The 25,971-nt window shown below is 40.0% G+C and overlaps 1 protein-coding gene across 2 annotated transcripts in view; it reads right to left on the minus strand.

Moving 5' to 3' along the window:
• The window catches only part of LOC121301448 (CREB-regulated transcription coactivator 1-like), a 46,700-nt gene that overhangs the window by 8,707 nt on the left and 12,022 nt on the right, over nt 1-25,971 (minus strand). The window contains exons 2-11 of one of the 2 annotated variants that reach the window (XM_041230859.1): nt 24,528-24,644; nt 22,316-22,453; nt 19,776-19,837; nt 16,571-16,665; nt 15,463-15,548; nt 15,315-15,358; nt 8,699-8,919; nt 7,220-7,353; nt 5,392-5,607; nt 893-994 (exon numbers count right to left, since the gene is read on the minus strand). In XM_041230859.1, coding sequence (XP_041086793.1) covers nt 893-994; nt 5,392-5,607; nt 7,220-7,353; nt 8,699-8,919; nt 15,315-15,358; nt 15,463-15,548; nt 16,571-16,665; nt 19,776-19,837; nt 22,316-22,453; nt 24,528-24,644 — 1,215 coding nt within the window. The remainder of the gene's footprint in view (nt 1-892; nt 995-5,391; nt 5,608-7,219; nt 7,354-8,698; nt 8,920-15,314; nt 15,359-15,462; nt 15,549-16,570; nt 16,666-19,775; nt 19,838-22,315; nt 22,454-24,527; nt 24,645-25,971) is intronic. The other variant, XM_041230860.1, reaches the window with a different exon arrangement.

The following is a 25,971-nucleotide window of genomic DNA, read 5'->3' on the forward strand; positions in this document are numbered from 1 at the left end:
TTTGGATTAGTTTGTTTTATTGTTTAACTCTCTTGTTTTTATATGTAAAAAGTGTGCCAAGCAGTGCATAAAACTGCAAAAACTGATTTTATATATATATATAGATAGATAGATAGATAGATACATACACACACACACACGTTTCCATTCGTTTTGCTGGCAGTACAATCCTGTGCACTGATGGCACTCTTCCTTCTATAAAGACACTTTGGCATTTACATTACGTCTATGGTAGGCATAGTAACTTAACACAGATTGATGTCTGAAAACGAATGTAAGGGAGCAGTAAAAAAATAAATAAACACATAAATAAAAAAGGACATATTTTATGCGTTCTGCTTAAAGGTCAATTCTCTTTTTGAGTTGCTAGCAATAGGGTTCCAAAGTAAAGATGACTGTGAAAAGCCAGCAAAAACACGGAAGACACGCAGCAGCGACAGATAATCAAAGCACTCTGACAGTCAGCAGGGAGATTCAAATATTTTGTAATACACTTAAGGCTTGGTTGTCCTGTAACTTGCTTATGGAAGCTGCTCTTTGTTATGCACTTTTAGACTTTAATGTTGTATGTATTTTTAAATCAAATGTTCAACAGGAGGTTATTGCTATAGTTTAGAATATAAGTAATATGGAGATTTATTACAGTTGTCATCAATGTCTGCCCGGGGACTGCCAATGGAAATTAGCCTGCTGGCTACATTGAAAATGCAATTATGTATTAGAATTGTGTGTCCCTGATAAATAAATACAATAAACAAACAACGCAGAATACAAGGCTGCCATGGTGAGGTGCGATGCAGACAAGCACAGTGAGCAGAGGGACCATGGGTCAGTGATGGAAGACTGCACTGAAAACGGAAAGCAAGGCCCTTGGAAGCACAGTGTCCCTTACTTGAGGGGAGCTGCCAGGAGAGAAGCCTTGATTGGAGACAGGAGAGGTGGGAGACTGGTTGGCTGGAGACCCAGCATTACTGCGGTACTGCTGGAGTGAAGCCTACAGGATCAACATAGGTGTTAAAGACAAGAGCTTCATTTGACCACCGAGAAATTCCCTTACTGGTTTTATCCACCCGGTTCATTGCATTACATTGCACTACATTTTCTGCACATCTCAAACTACAAACGCATCCAATATCTGGCATCTTTTATAACTGGCCTCCAACAACATATTTGCAAATTGTGTAAGCATACATGAATTAAAGACATTGGTCAGTCTTCCAGGCAGAAGCCCTGCTTTATCATCACTGATTAGTTACAACAAGGTAATGAAGCTTTCTTATTGGTTCAGGCGCTTTACTTTCTGACTGCAAGCTGTTTGAGTAAAAAGGGAAACTTGAGATGCACCACAACACAGTGTTTGTATGTCTTTTTTAAACATTGAAAAAGTTCAAAACAACAATATTTATTGTTTGTATTTTTGGCATATTAAACTAAATGGTAGGGTGCCATCATTCAGAGTGCTTCTGGGTTGTGTTACTCCAATAGAATTATTTAACCTTTTCTCTCAATCTAAATATCAGGGATGGCACAACAAAAAACCCACACCTTTATTTTATCAGGCTGCATAATGCATAAGTCAAAAATATTTGCTACAAAACAGCATTTTAACAACACTTAACCGTGTATACACAGTATAAAACAGTAAGGGCCCCACATTGAAAAAGCTGCCTGTACTTTACATGGGAGTAATAAATAAATACTCATCTTGGAATAAATAAAGGCTGAATAAAGCAAGTGGGGCTGACAGAGTCGAAAGGTTAGAGTGCCACATGGTCTGAGTGGAATGAGGAATTCCATTCAGTGCTGGCAGTTATAATTCTCCAGACAAGCTCAAAGCAAGCTAACTCAGTATTGGAGACACAACCCAGAACCACTGTGGTTGCAAACAGCACACAACAGCAAGCCACCGGTAAATCGAATCAGATCGTTTTATTATAATACTCTGTTTGTTATTCCTTATCCAACTCCAAATGAGTTCCATTGTTACCTTGAATTAGACATTCCCAAATGAAACAGGGCTGTGAAACGGTGACTCAAACCTGATAAATGAAAAACCTCACAGCTCACATTCATAAATATAAATAAAGTTCACACAGGAACCTTGGAATTCTCCCTCCCCCCCACCTCCCCCCCCACAGCACTCCATTTATTTATTTATTTATTTATGTGTATTCCTCTTAGTGTTTTCAAAGAGATACTTGTATACAAACTTGTTATTCTATGACCTGAGGGACCTTACAAAACGTCCACAAAGTTTTGTTGAAAAATATTGATGTCAGGGCAAAATACAAGACATTCTTTCACCCGAGTGACAGAATTTAGAGCCTTTTGTTAGAAAACACAACACATGGTTTAAACTGAACATTTGTTTTAAAAATAAATACTGAGAACACCTGAATCACTGTCAGAAAATTCTGATTCACCGAATCAGGATGACAGTATGTCTGCCAACAATGATCTAATTGTCTTGCCATCCTGAAATAACATTTTGTAAATGTTTATATTGTGTGAATATCAATTTCTGTACAAACAGTAAACATATACACAGAATATTCCATTATCAAAAGCAGTGTTTTGCAAACAGCAAGAACAACAGAATAAACAGTGCCAACTACAAAACGCCAACTATAAGCAAGCATAGTACCCACCCCAACCAAGCCAACTACAAAAGCAAGCATAGTAACCCCCCCTCCAAAAGAAATCGCAATCCCAGAATAAACATTTATTTTCAGGTTCTTTATAAGCAATAATGGACATTACTTTCAATTATTTTCTCAAAATAAATATTTATAAATAGATTATTAGTTCTTCATTCGATTATTATCAGTAATAAGGGAATTTTTTTTTTTTTTTAAAGAGTGCAATATGTTTAACAATGCAACGCTGCGGTAAGGACAACATGGGACACAGCAAAGGTAATGTAATGTGTTTCTTGTAAACACAGCAGGGGGTTCCGAAACACTTATTATTAGAGATTGAAGGTGAAACATGTACTTCACAGTAGACATAGTCTTTTATAGGGTCGACCTTGTTTCTTAGGGTAGAGGCCTGTCTTCTACATTATATTCTGAGCACTGTGAGTGGGCAAGAAGCATCATGTGACATTTTGAGTCTTGTGGGTCTCAGTGTACCAAGCTCAACAGTGCATGCAAGTCTCTTCAGTGTATTACTAACTAGGTTTCATCCAGTAATGCTGTGTGTGTATGGATTGAAACAGTTTAAATCACTAGATCTGTGTGCACAATCTTCTTACACTCACCTAAGAAATGTGAAGAGCATCCTACACTATTTCAATGATTTAAAAAACTTACTTATAAATCGGACCTCATTTTGATTAATAAAGTGTAACAAAGCATGGTTGAACTCAGGTAAGAACTATAAAGTCCAGAAAGGTACAGTAAAGCAAATTAAAGAACATGGCAAACCAGCAGAAATGCATGGTAATATGCATAATGCATAGCCATTGGAAATGCATGGGAAAACTGCAAAAAATATCATGCAAATTGGAGGTAAACTTTTATAAGCATTTTAAAACGGTCCTATACATTTTAAATGGAAAAATAGACTTGATTTAGTATTTGGTCATATTTATATTTTACTTCTGTACTTTACATACATTTTTTATACCCAGTATTCAAATACAGTGATTTACAATGTATCATTATTTTTTAATCATTGCAGCATCCTGATAAAACAGTTATTCGGTAAACATTTAAAATGTTTGTTTTTTTTTCCTTTACCTTTTAAACATGTATACCTTTAGAGCCTTACTTTGAACTAAAATGTCAGATAAGCGTGCACAAGGAGGAGCACAATGACTGATACATGAACACTGCTTTTACAATGGGTTGGTACCTCTAATTTACAGCAACGACGGTTCTCCAGTCTTTTACTCTGGACTCAGTGTATGCTTCTCTGCCTTCTTGCGCACCCAAAGTTCTCACAAATAAGGCATGTACCATAAGAAACTGGAAATCAGTCATTAGCAGGTACAGAATGCACAGATTAACCCAACTCTCAAAGCCAGCTGAAGTCTCTCTTTTTCTTTACTAACCAGTGGTTAAATTAAGAGGCGTTTCTTCCAGCTATCAAATAACAGTGGATCTAACTTGGCAAATGCCTCTCCATTGTCTAAACCACACGGATTTCCCCACAAGTATTCTGATGCTTCCAATAATCTGCTATGGACTGTCATTACTAAATTTCATCACAATCCGACAAGAGCTTTTACAGACAATAAATTGCCAGCAAGACATTCATGCCATGCCAAGTAGCTCACCATGACCCAAATCCATCATTTCCACATATAAAAAGTACAGCACACAGTCAGATGCCTTCACACTCCCTAAAGAATGTCCCTAGCAAGTTTTCTCACAACTGGACAAAGGGTTCTAGATGACTGAAAACAAATGCAAGTGTGAGAGGCAGTCAGACAGACAACCCCCATATTGCCCAGAGATTTTGAAACACTGAATAATTTGTGATAAAAAAAAGAAAAAGTCCTTAGCAAGTATATATAGAGACTGCTGGACTGGCAGCTCCACATACCCAGAGAGTTTTATACATTCAATAGCTTGCTAAAGAAGGGAAGTTTCGTCACATTTGGAAAAGCGGTTCTCTAGATACATGGAAAACTCTAAAGGACAACCAATGTACAGATGTATGGGACTGCTACATTCTTTATATAAGTAGACACTATTATAACATACACCATGTCAATATGTCTTTCTAATACAGCAGTACATCTATGAATAAGTGAAGTGTTTGGTTTTTCTTTTTACCAGTATTGGATATTATTTAAATACTATTCAAAAACAATGACAGTCTGTTGGGACCCAAAGATGCAGTATACTCCTCTGGGGTGAAGGATTAGGGAACTAGATGGTATAAAAAAACAATACTAAAACACGACTGTAAAGGGAGTGACATTTTGTAATGATAATATACAAATATATAAAGAAATAGAAGACACAATGAGACAACTTCATCAAGAGCATCACATCAAAGTGATGCAACAATCTTTTTTTTTGGGAAAGGTGAACAATGCTAATGTTTACAGGTTGAATACCTGCTTGATACTTGCTGCATTAACAGCTTGTACTTTCAGTAAAGCAAAGCACAGTTAAATGAATAGAGACTGAAAACAGCGAAGGAGACACTTCTCCACACAGAGAGTGGTGAGGGCATGGAATGGATTACCAAGCCACGTCGTGGATACTGAATCAATGGGATCCTTTAAGACATAAGAACTGCACAAGTACTGATGGGTTGAATGGCCTCCTGTGAGTCGTATAATCCTAAGTTTAATACTTTTTCCTCTTTGCCTTTTAAAAAAGGGCCCTAAGCTGATAAGAGCCTGATTCCAAGCGTTTGCACCCGAGCTGTGCTCACCGAATTGATGTCAATGCCCATAGATGTCTGCGTCTGGCTGCCCGGAGGAGACTGGGACAGGGAGGAGGTGGTGCAAACAGACAGGGCAGGGAGCTGCACTAGCCTGGGCTGCTGCAGGCCGCTCACAACCTGGGTGTGGGCCTGTGAGCTGGGCTGGGTGAAGAAGGTGTAGAGAGGGAGCTGCTGCTCCAGGGACAGAGCCTCCATTGCGATAGCCTTTAAAAAGAGAGCAAAAGGTGATGAATACGGCCGTGCAACGCCATCTATTGTTTTTCGTAATTCATTGCCTAAAGTAAACTTGCCTATATATTCATAATGAAGTATTTTCATTTTAAAACATGTGGTAGTAAACTAGATTAAAGAAATCGCTGTTTACAAGCCATGACTTTAGACTGTCTTCCACTTCCTGGGTCATTTCATCAAGGCAAGCAAAACTATCGCAGTACCAGATGTCCGTTTTAAAATAAAAACACATGTTTGCTGAAACATATTTTTCCATTAGAAAATCCACATTTGGGACTTGTGGAAACAGTTAATGGAATAATTAACCCTGTTCCGCTGTTTATCCTGTATAAAATCTGAAGACTGTCTGCTGCTGTACCTGAGAGATGGTTAGAGGAAGGGACAGTGTTGGGGAGCGCTGTATCTGGGAGATGGTTAGAGGAACAGCGCTGGGGAGAGCTGTATCTGGGAGATGGTTAGAGGGACAGCATTGGGGATAGCTGTATCTGGGAGATGGTTAGAGGAGGAGACAGCGTTGGGGAGAGCTGTACCTGGGACATGGTTAGAGGGACAGCATTAGGGAGAGCTGTACCTGGGAGATGTAGAGGTGGGGGCAGTGTTGGGGAGCGCTGTATCTGGGAGATGGTTAGAGGGACAGCGTTGGGGAGAGCTGTACCTGGGAGATGGTTAGAGGGACAGCGTTGGGAAGAGCTGTATCTGGGAGATGGTTAGAGGGACAGCGTTGGGGAGAGCTGTATCTGGGAGATGGTTAGAGGGACAGCGTTGGGGAGAGCTGTACCTGGAAGATGGTTAGAGAGACAGCGTTGGGGACAGCTGTATCTGGGAGATGGTTAGAGGGACAGCTGCATGGGGAGAGCTGTATCTGGGAAATGGTTAGAGGAGGAGACAGTGTAGGGGAGAGCTGTACCTGGGACATGGTTAGAGGGACAGCGTTGGGGAGAGCTGTACCTGGGAGATGTAGAGGAGGGGGCAGTGTTGGGGAGCGCTGTATCTGGGAGATGGTTAGAGAAGGGGACATCGTTGGGGAGAGCTGTACCTGGGAGATGGTTAGAGGGACAGCGTTGGGGAGAGCTGTACCTGGGAGATGGTTAGAGGGACAGCGTTGGGGAGAGCTGTACCTGGGAGATGGTTAGAGGGACAGCGTTGGGGAGAGCTGTACCTGGGAGATGGTTAGAGGGACAGCGTTGGGGAGAGCTGTACCTGGGAGATGGTTAGAGGAGGGGACAGTGTTGGGGAGCACTGTATCTGGGAGACGGTTAGAGGAGGGGACAGCATTGGGGAGAGCTGTATCTGGGAGATGGTTAGAGGGACAGCGTTGGGGACAGCTGTACCTGGGAGATGGTTAGAGGGACAGCGTTGGGGACAGCTGTACCTGGGAGATGGTTAGAGGGACTGCGTTGGGGAGAGCTGTACCTGGGAGATGGTTAGAGGGACAGCGTTGGGGACAGCTGTATCTGGGAGATGGTTAGAGGAGGAGACAGCGTTGGGGAGAGCTGTACCTGGGACATGGTTAGAGGGACAGTGTTGGGGAGAGCTGTTCCTGGGAGATGGTTAGAGGAGGGGACAGTGTTGGGGAGAGCTGTACCTGGGAGATGGTTAGAGGGGGGGAGAGTTGCTGTGGCGGCTGTCTCCTGGAGTCTGTGTTCAGGGTGAGAGGCCCCACTGTCTGCTGACGATGCTGGCCGGATCCACTTAGTGTTGCCTGTGATGTTGTAACCACTGCAGGGGAGGAAAAATACAAGCCCTAAGACCTGATCTGAATGGGACTCCAACAACAGAAACTGGAAGCAATATTCAGGCTGTATTCCAAAAAATATATACATTACCCAAAATAAACTAGTTTGTTCCAATTCTAGATAATTTAAACAAGTATGTCAGTAATAAATATCCCCACCACAGCTATAGACTCAACATTAGAGAAAACAATAATAGCAACAGTATGTACAGAATACAATAGAATAAGAAACAGTGATGAATAATGGAAAATTTGATAGGTGGTATTTTAAGCAAATCAAGCTCAAGCATTATCTTCAAGTTAAAATTAAAAATGTAAGTTTGACATAGACGGATGGATGTACAGTAGATAGACATCCCGGTATAGAGAATCTATATAAACCCAGAATCTGATATCAATAATTTATGCTGAATAATATTGATACCAAGTTTCACGAGAACTGGACAAGTGGTTTCCAGATATACAGAGAAATCTGTGAAGTGTGACATAAGTGTGACTGTCTCGGCTATACCCCCTTTGCAGGGGATTACAATAATACTCTGGCTGTACCTAACATTATTATCCCACGCAACCTCAGTTATTCTCAAATGTTTTGTTATTTTAAGGGTTTTTGGCTTCTTGCTCTTGTATAATAGTGTTTTAATTGATTATTCTTGATTACCTGTCAGTTAGTCAATTAGAAACTTGTTTGCAGATTGTGAAATACAAAGAGACGGTGTGACAGACAGAAAGGGCCATCCCAGATTCCTGACAGGATCACCTGTGCTCATGCAACAATAATGCTTGCCAACTGGACTAATCTGTCTTAAAATAGACAAAACTAAGCATTATTTCAGAGACATGTCACATTATACACAGTATGATTATTCTTCTGATACCAAGACTACTCCTATTATTGGAATTTCATACTCATTAATTTAGTGAGGGTCAGTGGACTTAGCCCTAGCCATTACCATGACCAGTTACAAATTAAGTGGAGACAGACTAAGGACAGAGGGTGGGAGATAAAGGAACAGGTTACCTTGTCATGTTGTGGAACCACTGGGATCCTTAAGATCCAACTTGACAATGTTTTGGGATCCACTCATATTTTAACAGTGATTACTACTGTTATTGTATATTTAGCAGACGCCTTTATCCAAGGCAACTTACAGAGATTAGGGTGTGTGAGCTATGCATCAGCTGCACAGCACAAGAAGGTTAAGTGACTTGCTCAGGGTCACAAAATGAGTCAGCGAGTGAGCCAGGATTTGAAGAATCGAAGAATCTGCAGGCCTCTTGTACAGATGCCATGCTGTTGCATATGCAAGGCAATGGCTGCAGGGATACCTTGGTTAGCAGTGGTGATGCCCAGGTGGGTGAGGGTGGCTGCCAGGTTGCCAGTGCTGCTGGAGGAGCTCAGAACTGGGAAGGACGAGTCTTCAGGGTCCAACGGGGTGGGGAGAGGAGGAGGGAAGTGGATGTTTGTCAGGTCTGGCAGAGACCCCCCTGTGTTGTGAGCAGCTGGAATCAGAGACGAGGTCGTTTCCTGGTCAGGTGATGGAAATATACTAAATCCAAAGAGAAAAATAATACGAGCATTATACTGTGCTGAGACTATTTCACTCAAGTAACTTCAATTGTCATTTTCATTTCTTTAAAATGTTGTTTGCAATCATTCTGCTTGGTAAAAGAGATAGTTAGAGGTCAACTCAATCAAAGAAACACAGAACAACAGCAACACAAGCATCAGTTCAGATCACTTCCTGGTTCATCTCAATCCCTGTAAGCATGCAGTGTTTCATGAAGATCAAAAGAAAGAAAAGATTTTTGTTTTCACTGTTTGATTTCTCTGAAGTGTGATGTTAGTGTTCAGAAAAAATATTCAATGGCACTGGAACAACTGAGATAGTCCCATTAGGATTTCCCATAAAGTCCCATCCTGTATAGGGAGCCTAGCTTGGCGTAAGTAATTACTTTGACTCCCAGTCTGTCCCAACACAAATCAGCAATCTTGTGCTTTAATGCAAATCAAGAAAGCTCAGTTGAATGACATTCCCAGCAGCCAGTCTCACTCTAATCAGTTTTAATTAAGAACCGGTCACAATCAGAAAAGGCTTTTATTATTTTGACCGAATCATTCATTTCTTAGATACAGCAATACTTCCTACTGTAACACAGCTCTTATAATAGTCTATGAAGCACAAGAATCAATATGGGAAAAAAATACTGTGAGACTGACTTCATGACTGGTCCAACTTGAATGAATTAATCAAGCGCAGTGGAATTATACTAGCACAGAAATGCATGCCAAAGACCTCCTCGTGCTCTAGAGAAAGTCTTCAAAATGACCTATTAGAAAAGGGATCAGAGATTTCCTTCAACTTGACTGGTCCATGCGACGTCCTTAATCTGGTAACCGACCTTGAATGTCATCACTCAAACTATTTAATCACTGTTCCAAATCAATCCATAGGAAAATACGTTAATACAGTATTCATTTATGTAATGTACCTTTTTTTCTGCTTGATGAAAGAAAATATCTAGTTTTATGTTATGTTATAGTACATAAGAACATAAGAAAGTTTACAAACAAGAGGAGGCCATTCAGCCCATCTTGCTTGTTTGGTTGTTAGTAGCTTATTGATCCCAGAATCTCATCAAGCAGCTTCTTGAAGGATCCCAGGGTGTCAGCTTCAACAACATTACTGGAGAGTTGATTCCAGACCCACACAATTCTCTGTGTAAAAAAGTGCCTCCTATTTTCTGTTCTGAATGCCCCTTTGTCTAATCTCCATTTGTGACCCCTGGTCCTTGTTTCTTTTTTCAGGCTGAAAAAGTCCCTTGGGTCGACACTGTCAATACCTTTTAGAATTTGAATGCTTGAATTAGGTCGCCACGTAGTCTTCTTTGTTCAAGACTGAACAGATTCAATTATTTTAGCCTGTCTGCACATGACATGCCTTTGACACACTTTTCTCTATTAAATGTCATTTGCCATGTGTCTGCCCAGTTCTGAATCTTGTCTAGATCATTTTGAATGACCTTTGCTGCTACAACAGTGTTTGCCACTCCTCCTACTTTTGTGTTGTCTGCAAATTTAACAAGTTTGCTTACTATACCAGAATCTAAATCATTAATGTAGATTAGGAATAGCAGAGGACCTAATACTGATCCCTGTGGTACACCACTGGTTACCACACTCCATTCAGAGGTTTTTCCTCTAATCAGTACTTTCTGTTTTCTACATGTTAACCACTCCCTAATCCACGTACATGTGTTTCCTTGAATTCCAACTGCGTTCAGTTTGAGAATTAATCTTTTGTGCGGGACTTTGTCAAAAGCTTTCTGGAAATCTAAATAAACCATGTCATATGCTTTGCAATTATCCATTATCAATGTTGCATCCTCAAAAAAATCAAGCAAGTTAGTTAGACACGATCTCCCTTTCCTAAAACCACGGTGACTGTCTCCCAGGACCCTGTTACCATATAGGTAATTTTCCATTTTGGATCTTATTATAGTTTCCATAAGTTTGCATATAATAGAAGTCAGGCTTACTGGTCTGTAGTTACCTGGTTCAGTTCTGTTTCCCTTTTTGTGGATTGGTATTACGTTTGCAATTTTCCAGTCTGTCGGTACCACCCCTGTGTCAAGAGACTGCTGCATGATCTTGGTTAGCGGTTTGTAAATTACTACTTTCATTTCTTTGAGTACTACTGGGAGGATCTCATCCGGCCCAGGGGATTTGTTTATTTTAAGAGCTCCTAGTCCCTTTAACACTTCTGCCTCAGTTATGCTAAAGTTATTTAAAACTGGATAGGAACTGGATGACATGTGGGGCATGTTGTCAGTATCTTCCTTTGTAAAAACTTGTGAAAAGTAATCATTTAATATATTTGCTATTTTTTTTTCTTCATCTACGATTTTGCCATTTGTATCTCTTAAACATTTAATCTCCTCTTTGAATGTTCTCTTGCTGTTGTAATATTGGAAAAACATTTTGGAATTGGTTTTAGCTCCCTTAGCAATGTTCATTTCTATTTCTCTCTTGGCCTTTCTAACTTCCTTTTTGACTTGCGTTTGCAGTTTCGTGTACTCTTTCTGCGTACTTTCTTTTTGGTCCTTTTTTAATGCTCTATAATGTCCTCTGAATGTTGTTAATCAATGTAGACAAAGACTGCTTCCCTGCCGTTCTATACAATCTGTCTGTTTAAATTTAGTATAGCAAAGTTAAAAAAAAAAAAAAAAAAAAAAAAAAAAATAGCCAGGAAGGAGGCTTTAAATAAACTTTAAATACAGTTATTGAACAAACAGCACAATCAGCAGTAACACGTGAAGGCTACTAGATATTTAACTACTACAACTTACTTTATTTGTTTATTTTATTTTGTTAATACATTACAGGACCCAACACTAGCTTGGATACTGAAACTTACACAAATACACACATTTGCGCTTAAACCCAAATTAAAAAATAAAAAGTGACCAGTACTTTTACTTATTTAAATATTTTACAAACTGTTCTCAAACCTTGCTCGCTTTTGTGAATGTGGCACCTGAACTGAAGAGCAGCGCCATGCAAGTAGAAGCACACATGGAATGGAACACTGAGGAAAACGTTTTTATTCATTAGCAACAAAAACCAGTGCAGCTCAGGACATTTCACTGAGGACTTCTTCATTTCACTGAGGACTTCTTCATTTCACTGAGGACTTCTTCATTTCACTGAGGACTTCTTCATTTCACTGAGGACTTCTTCATTTCACTGAGGACTTCTTCTTTGGGTTCTATTGCTTAAATAGTACTGGATTGAAATTAGTTTAGGGATTCATTTGTTCTGTAAAAATTATCTTGTGTATTGTCTATTTTTTTATTTTATTTTTTTAAAAAGGAGGGCTCAATTGTATACCCCCCCATTTAGAATGTTCCTCATCAACTCCCCACAACAGAAAAGGAGAATGATGTGGGACCCGGCTATACCAAGCCCTACACCAGGGCGGTGCCAAATTCAACTGGGTAGATGTGTCCTAATGAAGTGGCCAGGCAGTGTATATATACCGAGTGCAAAACAGCTTTTATGAAACCATTTATCAGCTACAATCACTTTAAAAAGAGTGTGTGAGCTAGTGCCTGAAGGCCTTAACATCAACATGCAAGAGATAAAACATTATGGCAAAGTTTAAAGCATGTTGGTAATCAGGCGCCCTGCAGTTCCTGTGGAAATCGTTGAAGTAATCAGATCAAAAAGCAATGCGCCTGGTGAACTTACAACTCAAACTAGGATTCCCCAGTGAAGCGTTTGGTTTACAGAGATCCAGCCCTGCAGGCCAGCTACAATTCAGATTGACAGTACATTGATTTAATTTGAAGCTCATTTAGTACCTCTTACCCAGAGTGCCTGGCTATCTGCTCTGCTTGTCAGAGACTCTAGGTTAGGTTAGCACTCCATGGGAATCATGTATTACATTTTAGAACAGGCAGGTCTTATACAATATGTAACAGTGCTCAAAGTAAGCATTTTAGTTTTGGAACCTGCAGGCTCCTATTTATTTATTTATTTTTTTTTAATATGGTCGTCTGAAAAATAAAATGGTTGCCTATTTAAAGCATGCTGGGGAAGATATGCTACAGTCTTTAAAGAGAAGTTAGAAAAATCCAGCCTGCATAGACATACAGTAACGATTCCGAAACGGTAACAGATTCATGGTTTTAGCGACTTTTTAAATTGTTTGCAGAGTTCAATAACTGTAACTCTGTAATTGTAGTGCAAGTGTGTGCCAATGACATTTCACCAATGCCTCCCCCAGTGTATTGCAGCAGCAATAAATAATAACATATCACAAAATTAAACAGAATTTATTATTAAAGCGTTATTACCGAAAGTGTGAAATGTACCATTTGCATGAGCGTGTTGAATAGCTTGGATTCCAACCAGATGGTTTCTTGGCTTTCCCTCCTGGATAAGTCACACGTAGACTACCTCATTTTCTGAACCAGAGACATCGGTGGATCCATCCATAAATGAAAAACTCTAAGGGTTGTGTTTTGAGTATATTTTGCAATTGTGCAGCAGTGGAGCCAATCATTTCGGTGATATTTTGTGAAAGGGAGCTCTTCTTTTGCAATTGAAGAGCCAGTGTTCAATTCTAGGCGCATATCCTCTTTCTGTGCTTTGCTGCACATGGAGCATGTCCGCTCTGTAGGTTGCGCTTCCTTTCCAGAAATATACTGCTGAGCCTTTGCATGCCTTGCACTGCTGTTATTTTTAATTAGTGATTCTTCCTTAAGAGGAACAGCCTGCTGTAAAATCAGTATTCCCAGCAACGTGTGGCCCTGCTTCCTACAATAACTGCAGTGCATTAGCCCTGATTTCATGAACTAACCAGCTGAACTGTTGGCATCATGACGGCTGAGCTTCATCGGCTCAGAAAACGAATGTTGAGGGCGCTTCCCTTTCAGAAGTTGAGTCGCTCTCCTCTTTATTTTGTGCTGCTGCTGCTTTCAGCTTCTAATTGTATGTTACTTGGCTTTGTAATACATTTGAGTCATGTGTCTTCTTGAAAAAAAAAAAAAACAGCTATGAACTACAGCTAGCTATGGAGCACGGGTCTGGAGTTAAGAGATGCCATAATGTTATTTTTATGCGGGTGCAAAGAGAAATTCGCTGTAATACTATATTTTTGTGTTAAGAAAAACATCTAAATATTGTTGTAAAGTGTTGTAAAAAAGTATGTATGTAACAAGAAATTCCAGCAGAAAGGCGGTCATAAAAAAAATAACTAGGAAGAAAAGTGTGCAAAAAACCCCCCAAAAATTAGGAAGCCACATTTTTCTAAAAGATAAATCAGAGCCAGTTCTGCCCTGTTGCATTTGACTGCATTTATTCATATACAGTATGTGCCTATTCGGGGAGTTTTCGGGTTTAACCCGAATGCAGAAAAAAAAAACACCCTAGTTGTAGCAGACGTGTTTTTATTTTAAAGCAGACATCTGGTCATGTTATTGGCTGAAAGCATGTCAGCCAACAGAGAAAGCAAAGCAGCCAATTGGTTACTAACAGAAAAGATGCCAGTGAAGGGGTGGGGACAGTTACAATCCTCAGGTGAAATGACCCAGGAAGTGCAATGGCTTGCAAACAGAGGCTTATTTAACTGTGTAGAACCAGATACCAGTAAAACGCATGTTGCACACGCATGTTACTCACACTCCCTATTTGGAGTCGGGTCAACATCATGGCACTTTGGTAAAATAGAATAGCGCTACTACAGTTATGTTGTGCTTTGTAACAGTAGAGAGAAAAAAAACAAGTAATGAAAGTAAATGACATGCAGTCAATTGTGGATGAACTATCCAATGCGTTCATCCAAGTGATTGACAGTACCGGGGGTGCTGCTGCCTTTGAACTAAAACACAGGACAGCAACACGCTGCATATAACTCTTGGTTAGTAAGTGAGAATACATTGATTTACACTGAATGCATCTCGATTTTACAGTGATTACTTCTTTCCTATGCAGAGCAGCACAGCTCTCCATTATCATAGCTCTCCATTATCATTAGGTGTTTAATATATTGAGTATACTGCATTCTAGCGTACACATTACTCAGTTTTTCTTTCTCATCTGGACCGTTGTGTGTATCTTTCAAAACTGCACACTTGAGATGTGCTGGCAAAGAAAATGCATGGAAGTATTTTGTAAACTACAAAAACTTTAAGATGAGTTAAGGGGAGTCATACCAACAATGAATCGCTTCCACACACAATTCAAGAGTCGCGGGTATACTACACGCCGCTAGGCAGACATTCTGGTCAAGTATCAACACAAGTAGTGAAGAAAGAGCCAGACCTTTTCATGATCCCTGCAACTGCTCCCAGACATGCATTCCTAACACTGCCCAGTTTCCAGAGGTGAAAGGCCAGTGTACCCCCACTGAGCTAACAGAAGTACAAGCTCAACACTCACTTGATTCCTGGGACTTCACAGGACTTCGGCCTCGATGACACATTCTGCAAAAAGAATAACAATGTCTCTGAAGTTGGCCAACTATCATTCCACCTTAAAGAATTGGAACAACACTCACTGGTGTTCCAGACTGCACAGACCTGCCTACCTTTTTGTTGTCCCACATTTGCTTTGGGTGTGTTTTGTCTGTCTCCAATTCATTTTCTTCTGTGCCGGGTACTGTTAATAAAAGCACTGTGTGGGGGGGAACAAAATTGAGCAGCTTTCATTAAACACTTCAGATTTTAACCAGAACAAAATACACATTAGCTTGCCCACAGCAGACTAGTCGAACAGCAAAGTGACAGTCCAACTCAGAAACTGGATGCCAACTAATGGCACGTGATTGTGAAGCGTACCATTTCAGACAGATGTGAAGTTGCCGTTGCTTTTTATTAACATACAAATGGCATTTCAGAACATTAATATATAGCTTTTAAAAATTCCAAACAGTTTTAAAATGTAGTGCAAAAACAGCAAAGTGTTATGAAACAGTACATTCAAAAATAGAGCACCAGACGTTATGAAATGCATGATTGGGAAAAAAAAAATGGTATTTTACCTATTCAACTATTGGACCTTATACCAATTAGATGTTCTACCACTACTTAGCATGGGTTTAAAATATCAGTTGTTATCTAACTAATGTATTCTTTTTAGACTCATTTTGTATAATTTTATTTTTCAGCAATCCTGTGGCTTCAATAGAAATCGCAGAATTATGTCTCCCCTCCTAGTCAACCATTAACCTGTGCCCCTGCAACACTGCTCCCAATGGAAGTAAGAAATGGCACATTTGTTCTATGTGGCATTTCAGACAAGAAGTTCTTACATCTACAAGGGAAGAGTGTTGCAGGGGTACATGTTGAGGGTTACACTCTGGTATGCCAGATGTACTTGGAGGTTAGACGTGATTCTGAGAGCTCTATTTGGGCACCATGATGGGAGAGCTCTATTGAGGGGCACTTTAAACCTGAGTATGTGATGTGATGACTCAAACAGAAAATGATATACAAAAGTGAATCTAAATAAGAAAAAGATTACACTATTTAAGACTACTTAACTCAAATAAACAAAGTGTACTCTGATTATTTGAGAATGAGCACCAATGTTCTTTATCCTGTTCTGTCTCTCAATAGCATTGGCTCTGGTTTATCTATTAGCATAGACCGATATTATTGCAGTGTGGGAGCATTTCATCTCCAGCAGCAGCTTACCTCTTTTGTGCTGCATGTCCTGTGATCCTCCTGTGAAGGTGTCCTGTGGGTTGGGGTTCATGGTACTCTGATGCAGCGCAGAGTCTGAATTGGTCCTACCGGAACAAGGGGGTTGCACAGTTTAAGAAGGAATCAGATTTTCCTTTGTTCTTATATCCTTCACTACTGATTTCCAAGAGCACTGCTAAGCATTCGACCCACAGCCTTTTAAACCACAAAGGACTAACGTATGACATATCAAAATAGCCCTTGTTTAATGCCCTCCCACAATTATATCGTATCAAGAATGAATTTGGTTTTAGAAAAGGTCTAATGATAATTACACTGGCAGACTTATGTACTTTAGCAAATGTGCAAGTCATTGTATCTAACAAAACAGTTCCATAAAACTTCTTTGACATGCATACCTATGCATTTTGTAGGTCTCAAATGTGTAGTTTTGAAAAAAAAAAAAACATGTTCTAGCAAACATGTACTTTCATTTCAAAACATGATATTTGGTACCACACTAGGGTAAAGGAAACTTGACATGTCATGCTTGACTGTCTTTCCCTGCCTGGGTCATTTCACCTGGAGAGTGAAACTGTCACCACCTCTTCAGTGGCTTCTTTCCTGTCAATAACCAATGAGCTGCTTTCTCTATTGAATGACATGTTTTCAGTCAGCAATATGACCAAGACGACACTATGGGTGGATTGCGCACATTGAGATTCTGCCTGGATCAGACTCAATCCCAGCTTGAATCCTGGATTGATATGCTTTTTCAGTTGCGCAGATCAAGATTCAAATTCAATCCTAGATTACATTCCAATCCTGGTGTTAGGTGGATCGAGTCTGAATTCGTGCGAAGACGGACAGTTATTTTGAACGTGTTAGGCAAATTCAGGATGCAAGAATGGTTAGATATCATGTTGTTCGTGATTGTAGCAATCCAATAAACTTTAGTAACGAAAGTTTTATACAGCGATTCAGAATGAGAAAAGAAAGCATAATGGAATTGGTTAATATATTAAAACCACAAAAAGTTAGACAGAGAAAAAAAAGACTCTTCCACCACTCATTCAAGTGCTACTTACTCTGAGATTTTATGCCACCGGGTCGTTTCAGAAAGTAATCGGGGACCTGTTTCATGTCGATGCTTCGACTGTGTGTAGAATAATTCACAGGATCACTAAAGCTATTTACATGAACAATATATTACATTTCCAAACGAGAGAATGCATTTCAAGCAATCGTATACAGCAACTGTTTTTTGCTAGAGCAGGTTTTCCAGTTGTAGTAGGTGTTATAGACTGCACTCATGTGCATATAAATTCAAAAGGGGGCGATAGTGCTGAAATCTTTCGGAATCGTAAAGGTTTTTTTTCAATCAATATGCAAACGATTTGTAATACAGAACTAATTAATTCCAACGTAGTTGCTCGATGGCCTGGACCCACACACGATTCTCGAATATTTGATAAGAGTCTTGTTTGTGCAGAGTTGGAAAATAAGGAATTTGGAGGTTTATTGTTACTAGGTGACAATGGCTACCCCTGTAGGCAGTTATGACCCCAATTTTAAACCCTGCAACTTGTCCTGAAAGACGTTTTAACAAGGCTCACGTACAGTCAAGAAATGTTATTGAACGGACATTCAGAGTTCTTAAAAAGAGATCTCCATGTTTAGAATTTGCACTTCGTGTTAAATTGGAAAGGTCACTTGTGATCATAGTTGCATGTGCAGATTTGCACAATTTCAGTAGACTAGTGGCGCTTCGGGATTTTGAAACAGACACACCTCCTGATGACCCCGTCCCCCTGCCTCCTGTGCACGAAAGGCATCAAGGCGGACAGGCAATGAGACAGCAGCTGCTAACACAGTTTTTCGGCAGTTAAACCCGGGTAAAATAGCCTAACTGATTACTATTTCACCATCTTCTGTACACAGTGATGTACATTTATTCCTTTCTATTCCTTTTCAATGCAGCTATCTGCAACATTAATTTCTCCTCTTTCAATGCGTAGATCCGCATTTTCAGAAGGGTCAGGGTCAGCGGATTCCCTTCTTCGCTTTGTTACAGGCGGTGAAGTGACAGTGGGCGGGCCTTGTTCTACCGGAGGCAAGCTAGTGGCTGCGGTGTCAGGAGCCAGCTAGCTTGCAGATCGTCAACTACCTAAGAAAATGTGTTGTAAATAAATCAATGTTTTAGTTAATTCAGTTCTGGATTGGTTATTCTGATTAATAACACAAACATAAATGAGTTAACCAGCACATGGACTTGCTGTCAAGGTAAATAACAATATTTAGTTGTAAATATATAATCTAGGCTATATTGATACGGAATATAATAAATGTTGTTTTTATTTTTTTGTTTTCTACAACTGTCCGAAGCTTACCCCGGTGGAAGCTTCCTTGTTGAAACAGGCATCGTCATCGTATGGATTTGGTAAGACTATCAAATTGCTGGGGGAAAAACTGAGCAAATTTCTTTGAGATGCTATCTACTGCTGTCGGGGGAGGTCCACCACCAGTCACATGTTGCTCTCATTTCTCCCTGGAAAAGTCTTTTTTCGCTTTAGCCTTTAAATTTTTATATAATAGTTTTAACTGCTTCAGTTCCCGACAGTTTACCCCACTGTGGGAATTGAATTCTGCGCTTATCTTTGCCCAGGTTGATTCCTTCCGTGCTAAAGTTATCCGTCTTTTTATTTTCTATAATATCGATTCTATAATAAAGAAAATGCAACGGTTTTACTTGTTGTAGCCATGGTTGTGCTCTAATGTACAACTTCACGAGACGATGTGTCACAATCAACCAGCGTCACTGACACCGTGAATTCAGGATTAAGGGGTGAATTTTAGATACAATCTCAGATCCACAGATCCGCCACCAGTCTTGATCTGCGCAACAGAAATGAATCCAGAATCCAATCTTGGATTAGTCAATCCTAGATTGGGTCGAATCTCGATCTCCTAAGTGAAATGACACAGGGAGAACAAGTACAAACAGATAACCCAAGAATAAGGCACAGAAACCGAGCTTCCTTTAATCTGAAGTAACACCAGATTTCATGTTTGATGTGTGGTAGAACATGTTATTTTTACAACTGAGACATTTGTAGCAAATAGAAGTGACAAATGGTTAATATTTATGAATTATTTTATTAGCTACAATTATAGAAGTACCAATATTTAAAAAAGTGAAAATGTCGGTATTGCTTACCTTCTCCAGCTGGTGTCCGGTGGGGGGGACAGGTAAACAGTGCTGTAGGGACAGCTATCAATGTGGGGCTAGCAGTCAAGGAACAGCGATCAAGAAAACACTTCAAAAAGCAGAGGGGAAAATCAACAGGTAGAATTTTAACCAAGTGTATCAGGGGGGAGATCTGTGCTGACTCTGCTGGCGTGTTCATGGTGCTGCAGAAGGAGGACAGCAGTCATCCAATACCTGCCTGACGGTCATGGCAGTGACACGGAGAGGTGGGAAGAGGGTGTGTGGCTGTCTCTCTCTCTGAATGGCTCTCTGAAGTGGGGGAGTTGTCGGCACTATAAAATAACACCCTGCTGATTTCTCAAGTCTGCCTTTTTAAACCTGATCGAGCCTGCGGAAGCATGGCTAGCACCGACTGTGGTCGGAACAGACACGGAGCGAAAAGAACGAGACTACTGCGAGAAGACGCAGAAAAGATAGAGAGAGAACGGGGAATCCTTGGGCAGACCCCGATACTGTGCCAGGTAGCTGAGGAAGCAGCAGAGTAGGACGGGCACCCGACGGCTGGGGTGACGCTGCGGAGCGCAGCACCTTTTATTTGTAGTTTAGTTATTGTGTTTTATTTTTAAAAAATGTCTTTTGCCTTTGGTTTTCACTATTCCTTTGAGCATCTGCGAGTGCACCTGGACTTGTATCGTTTACCGCCTGCGGTATTCCTGTGGTCCTGTTTACCATAGTTGGTAAGCAGGCCACGGACAACAGCGCCCTCTGCGGGCTAAAACAAATCAGTGACCAGAAAAAGATCTGAAATAATAAAACTGGGCACCTGTGTGGTGTTGCAAATACACCTTTCTGTCTCCCGTGTGTCAGTGAATCACCCACCACCATTCCACATCAAGTCAAGTTGAAGAATTTTTAAAAACCTCAGTCCAAATTCAGTTATTTATTTGGGCTTAACTTTCTTTTCCATACACAGTACTTGTACCAGTACAAACAGAATGCTTGAAGAGTGCAGTGTTTATTCCACTCACAAGGACAGCCATAACTACAGTACTGAAGGAACAGTCATGGTGTATCCTCTACTGAGAAACTGAACTGCTGGCTTGAGTGTTCAGAAGACAATGCTGGAAATTCTAGAAATGACACGCTAAGGACCCATTTACAAGCTTGACTATAAATGATTCAGAATCGCCTCTGGGGAGAGTGCTCTATTCTTAATGTTGCATTACAATTGCTCAGAAACAGCACTACAAGTCATTGCCAGCTTCTTCCACTCAAGTAGATTCACACTTTATTGGCTAGCAAATCCCACAGACAGATTCTACAACAGGTCAGTGCATAGATTCCTGGCTTCCTGTGTAGGAAGAGGCTGAAAAACAGATGCCAATTGCAGCTAATTAGAGGAAACTAAAATACAAAAAGTAATTTATCTCAGTTCAGCTTTTAGCCATATAATTAATAATGCTGTAAAAACGTTAGCCATACAATAATTACGTAAATGGTATTTATAAAAAGCAATGTGAAAAATAGTGTGAGAGAGAGAGAACCAGCAGCTAGGGAGAAGGTCGTAATTAATGGGTGTTCAAATATGAATCAAGAGGATTTTCATGATAAAATCCATGTAGCCGATAGAGGTTACAATAATGTCATGATACGTATTGTGATATGCAAATAACGATACAATATGTATCACAATACATGTGATAGTCCAGATGGGCTACTTGTAAGATGCAAAACGTGATCACTTATTAAGGATTATTTTTTTAAAACAAAAAAATAAATGGGTAAGTGTGGCAATGTTGCCCCGCCCCTGTGTGTATTTCTGTGTTGTATGTTGCGTGTAGTGTGTTAATGTTGGTGTACTGTAGTTGGTACACGGGATATAACATGGGTTATGAGCACAAGTGTTTAAAATGTATGTGTATTTAGGCACAAGAATTGCACAATCACGCCACGTGCATATTAAAGTGGGTAGTTAGTGTGGAAGCATGGGCAGCACCATTAATCCACATGCAGGTGTACCCAGATTCCAATTAAATGATTGATTAGCAATCGAGTCTCGGTACAGCTGCATAAAAGAGGCACATTTTCACTCCCTCAGGGTTGTGTGCTCAGTGAGTGGAGAACAGGTGAGAGAGAAGGAGAAATAACTGTTGAAATACAATGCTATTATGTGCTGGAAGTGCCAGCACAGTACTTGTGTTCTGTCCACCGTTTGTGAGTCTGTCTATTTGTTTTGGCCCACAGCGTGCTTCATTCACCATTTCTCCTCGCAGTGCTGTGTTCCTTTCTGGTCACCACTAAAGCCAGCTTGTCACAGTAAGGGAGAGCATGTATTCATACCAGCTATAAAACACACATTCAAGAACTACAAGGTGAGTCCTTCAGGTCTTGTAGCACAATATATACCTACATTATCATGCGATATACTGTGGAATGAAAGCATCACGACCCATCAGTACATGATTAATCACTACATCCCTAATAAACTTCACTATCGTCCAAGCATAGGAAGGAGGCAGCCTTGCATTAACGTCCCACTGAAAGGATATCTGGCGCCCGTGCTTGTCCACTGAAAGCGGGCGTCTGTGTGGAGAGCTGATCCGGTTCCGGTCTCGGTACACCCTGTCCACCAGTCCATGATGTCGGGTTGATCGGCTCGTGTCCAGTCCTGCTGTCTGGAAAGCAGCCTGCAACATCAACAGACATTAATACAGTGAACAAGCTAATCCAAACCATTCCTGACCCGATTATAGATAAGTGATTGGAGTGCCCTGAACTAACAATGCCTTGTGTAGTTTTACTTCATATAGTTAACCTCAATTGTGTACACACTAATGCTGTACAGCTCATGAGAAATGAAGGTAATAGATCAGGAGAGCTGAAGGTCCATGGGTGTCCTCCGATCCCTATACACTGGATCTCCACTACCAGCTTCTGTCGGCTTGAGCTCACCGAGGGTCTGGCCAGTAGGAGCCTCTTCAAATTTAAAATATATTTTTTTAACCAGGATTGAACCCTTGAGTTAAACATCTCATTTACAAGAGGATCCTGGTAGAAGGCGGTGACAAGAAATAACACTATAAAATCAATGGCAAAAGTAGACAAATCATTCAGACAGGGCAAAAACACTTAAAACAATCATAAAAACACCAATACAAAATAAATCCATAAAAACAGAACAATTCCAAATTTACAGGATCCTGGTCAGTGTCAGTATTTACAGGATTTGAAACCTTATTGTTGTCAGAGTTAAATAAACAATAGGTGTGTAATAATGGTATGTCCCGTTCCCTTGGCTGCACAAATGCAGTTCTCTGTTTTAAGTTTTCAATTCAGTTTTACAGAAAAAACAACTGAACTTCAAAAACAGCTGATCCGAATTGCACCTCTAAAACTGATCAGTACAGCTGTAGCCAAAAGTTTTGCATCACTCAGAATTTTAGGACTGAGAGACAATTCAAGAAAAAAAAACAAAAAAAAACATGTGAACATAATTTAAATCTTATATTTAAAATCAATCAAATCAAAGAAACGACAAAATGATACAGCTACAGTCTACTGGAAGCCATAATAGTAGCACAGTATTTTATGTTATTTCTAAAATGTTATATTTATTTATTGTCAGTTTTTTGTTAAGTATATGGAAAACTACAAAGCGGTATGTAATTCAATGTTAACGTAACATTATTCAGCAGGTTTCATTTGACTTTAGAAAGCAAAATAAGTTTATTCTGTAGGGTGATGCAAAACTTTTGGCCATAGCTGTATATACACATACTATACAAAGTAAAATTATATTGCAATTACTCAAATTCTGTGTTGTTTTTTAGTCTGCATGTTCAGGAGCTGCTTTTCAGTTGTAATTACCTATCATAGATACATGTAACAAAGGGTACATCAGTCTTTACAGAAGTTAGAACCCATGCAGTGATCTATCACTTTGAATCAAGTTTCCTTTTCCTTTGCTGCAATACACTGCACAGGATGGTGCCAGTTCGCGTCCGGGCCGTGCAAAGAGGCCAAACTTTGCAGGGGACTCCGAAGGGGAGCGTCACATTGGCTCTGACATTCCCCGTGTTAGGGTTCGGAAACTGGAAGGGATTGCTTCTCATCATCGCGCAATAGTGAACCCTACTGGCCAGATACCGAGCACATTCAGAGAGGATAAAAAGAAAGGCTGAGCTCTGTTCTCCAGGATCAGTAGCCTGCCCACCTCTGCTCTGGACTGCTCGGTGTAAAAGCAATTCTGGCTTTAGGCTTGTGAGATCGGAGGACGCTCACATGCCCTCAGAACGTCTGTGCTGTGTGGGGACCCACTGCGGTGAGGTGAAAAAACATAACTGGACATTCCAAATTGGGGGAAAATAAACAAAATAATAAAATTGGTCAATCTAAATTAAAAAACAAAACCAAAAAAAAAACATAGGACAATTTTGACAATTGTTTTGTAATAACCTTTATGGAATTTATCTTTTTGAAGTGTGTAATGTACTTACAGGTACATCTGGGGGCTACATAATGTTGTATAAACAGATCATCATATGGGTCAGAACCATACAGTAATCTGTTTTGAGATGGTTAGTTGTCGTAATGCATAAGTGGCGCTGCCACGAGTCCATTACTAGCTCAAAACCACATGTGGTAATAGGTGCTGATCAATATTATGATTGTATATATTCTCTGTTTCTTACCTGGTTGTGTTTACCGCCTTTCTTAAGCTGTTTTTGTTTGTGTAAAGTGCACAACAGAGACACATCTCACCTGGAAGGGCAGGTCGATGGTGCTGCTGCCTAGCTGGTTCACATTGGGCAGGGATCCTCCATAGTACTGCCCACGGCTCTGTCCCAGCTGCAAATACTGAGTCTTCTGTAACTGCAGCTGAACATAAAGATCATGAAGTCAAAATGTGTTGAAAAAGAAATGCATCAACTGCTGCACACTGATTATATACTAGTGGAACAAGTGTCAGTTACTGTTGCTTTTTATAGAGTCCTCGACAAACATTTTTTTGTATTTATTTTGCACAAACTACTTCAAACCCATAGTTAATTTTTTATTGCAATTTTTAAAAGCAAAATTAGATGCCATAAACAACTCAATAATCAAATTAATTAAATAATTACGAATCACAAAAGCCTTTATTTTGCAAACCTCAATTAAACAGTGATCGATTCATCGGCCTCCAGTATTTGGAGGCTAATGTAGCTGCTACTCAGTAACGCACATGATCTCCTTAAACGATTCATGCTGTGCCTTTCTAATAATAAAGTTTTCTTGCTTTTTAAAAGAATGTTTTCTGAATGCATATATGGTATTTAACGGATAATGGCAAGGTAAGAATGGAACACTGGAGTCTATAAATCCCAAAGACTCAAGACATCAGTAATGCCATTATCACTTTATATATTTGCATTGGTAGTCCACTGAATGAGTTTTGTGAAATTAGCATCCCAGGTTCATCTGGTCTGGGGCAGGAGGACCACAGGCCGAATCTGGATCACTAGCACATTTTAAACTGATCAGGTTATATGCTTTATGTTGCATTCACACTGGAAATAAAGCATCTTCTGAGTTCTTCTGAGCGTGTTAGGAAAGGTACATTAGGTGTTGTGGTTGGAAGTACAATAGTAGACAAACAACGAGCGCTACGAAAAAACAAAATATACAACAGTAGCGGCAGCTATAGATACGTGACACTGCTGTAGTGTGCTTGCGCTGCTGTGCCTTGGTTTGCAAGGTCCTCCTCTATGGCTACAGCAATTAGACAACGGTCATGAGTATGCGTTTTGCAAATGGTTCCAGTTCGGAAAAAATCACTCTTCACAGACACGAAGTCAACAACTATACAAGGACTACAAAGCCCATTTATAAAAGTAGCTCTTCCAAGCTGATTAAAATATAACCTATGATACGCTCTTGTTAATAACATGTAGGAGTTCACGTGTATTTGTGTTATGCTGTTGCATAATCATCACTCAGGAATGCACACAATACTGTACTACACACACTGCAAGCAATGGAAGCACAATGGACAGATTTCACCCCCTTGCACTTCAACTTTAATATGGCATCATTCCATATCACACCAAATTGTGTTATGTGCAAAGATTCAAAATGACACATTTTGCGGTCCAAGCAAGTCTTACAACACATGCAGGTCACATTATGTGTGTATGTATTCGTTCTCCAAGATGAGCATTATTAA

Source organism: Polyodon spathula, chromosome 27, assembly GCF_017654505.1.
Source record: "Polyodon spathula isolate WHYD16114869_AA chromosome 27, ASM1765450v1, whole genome shotgun sequence".
Lineage (NCBI taxonomy): Eukaryota > Metazoa > Chordata > Actinopteri > Acipenseriformes > Polyodontidae > Polyodon > Polyodon spathula.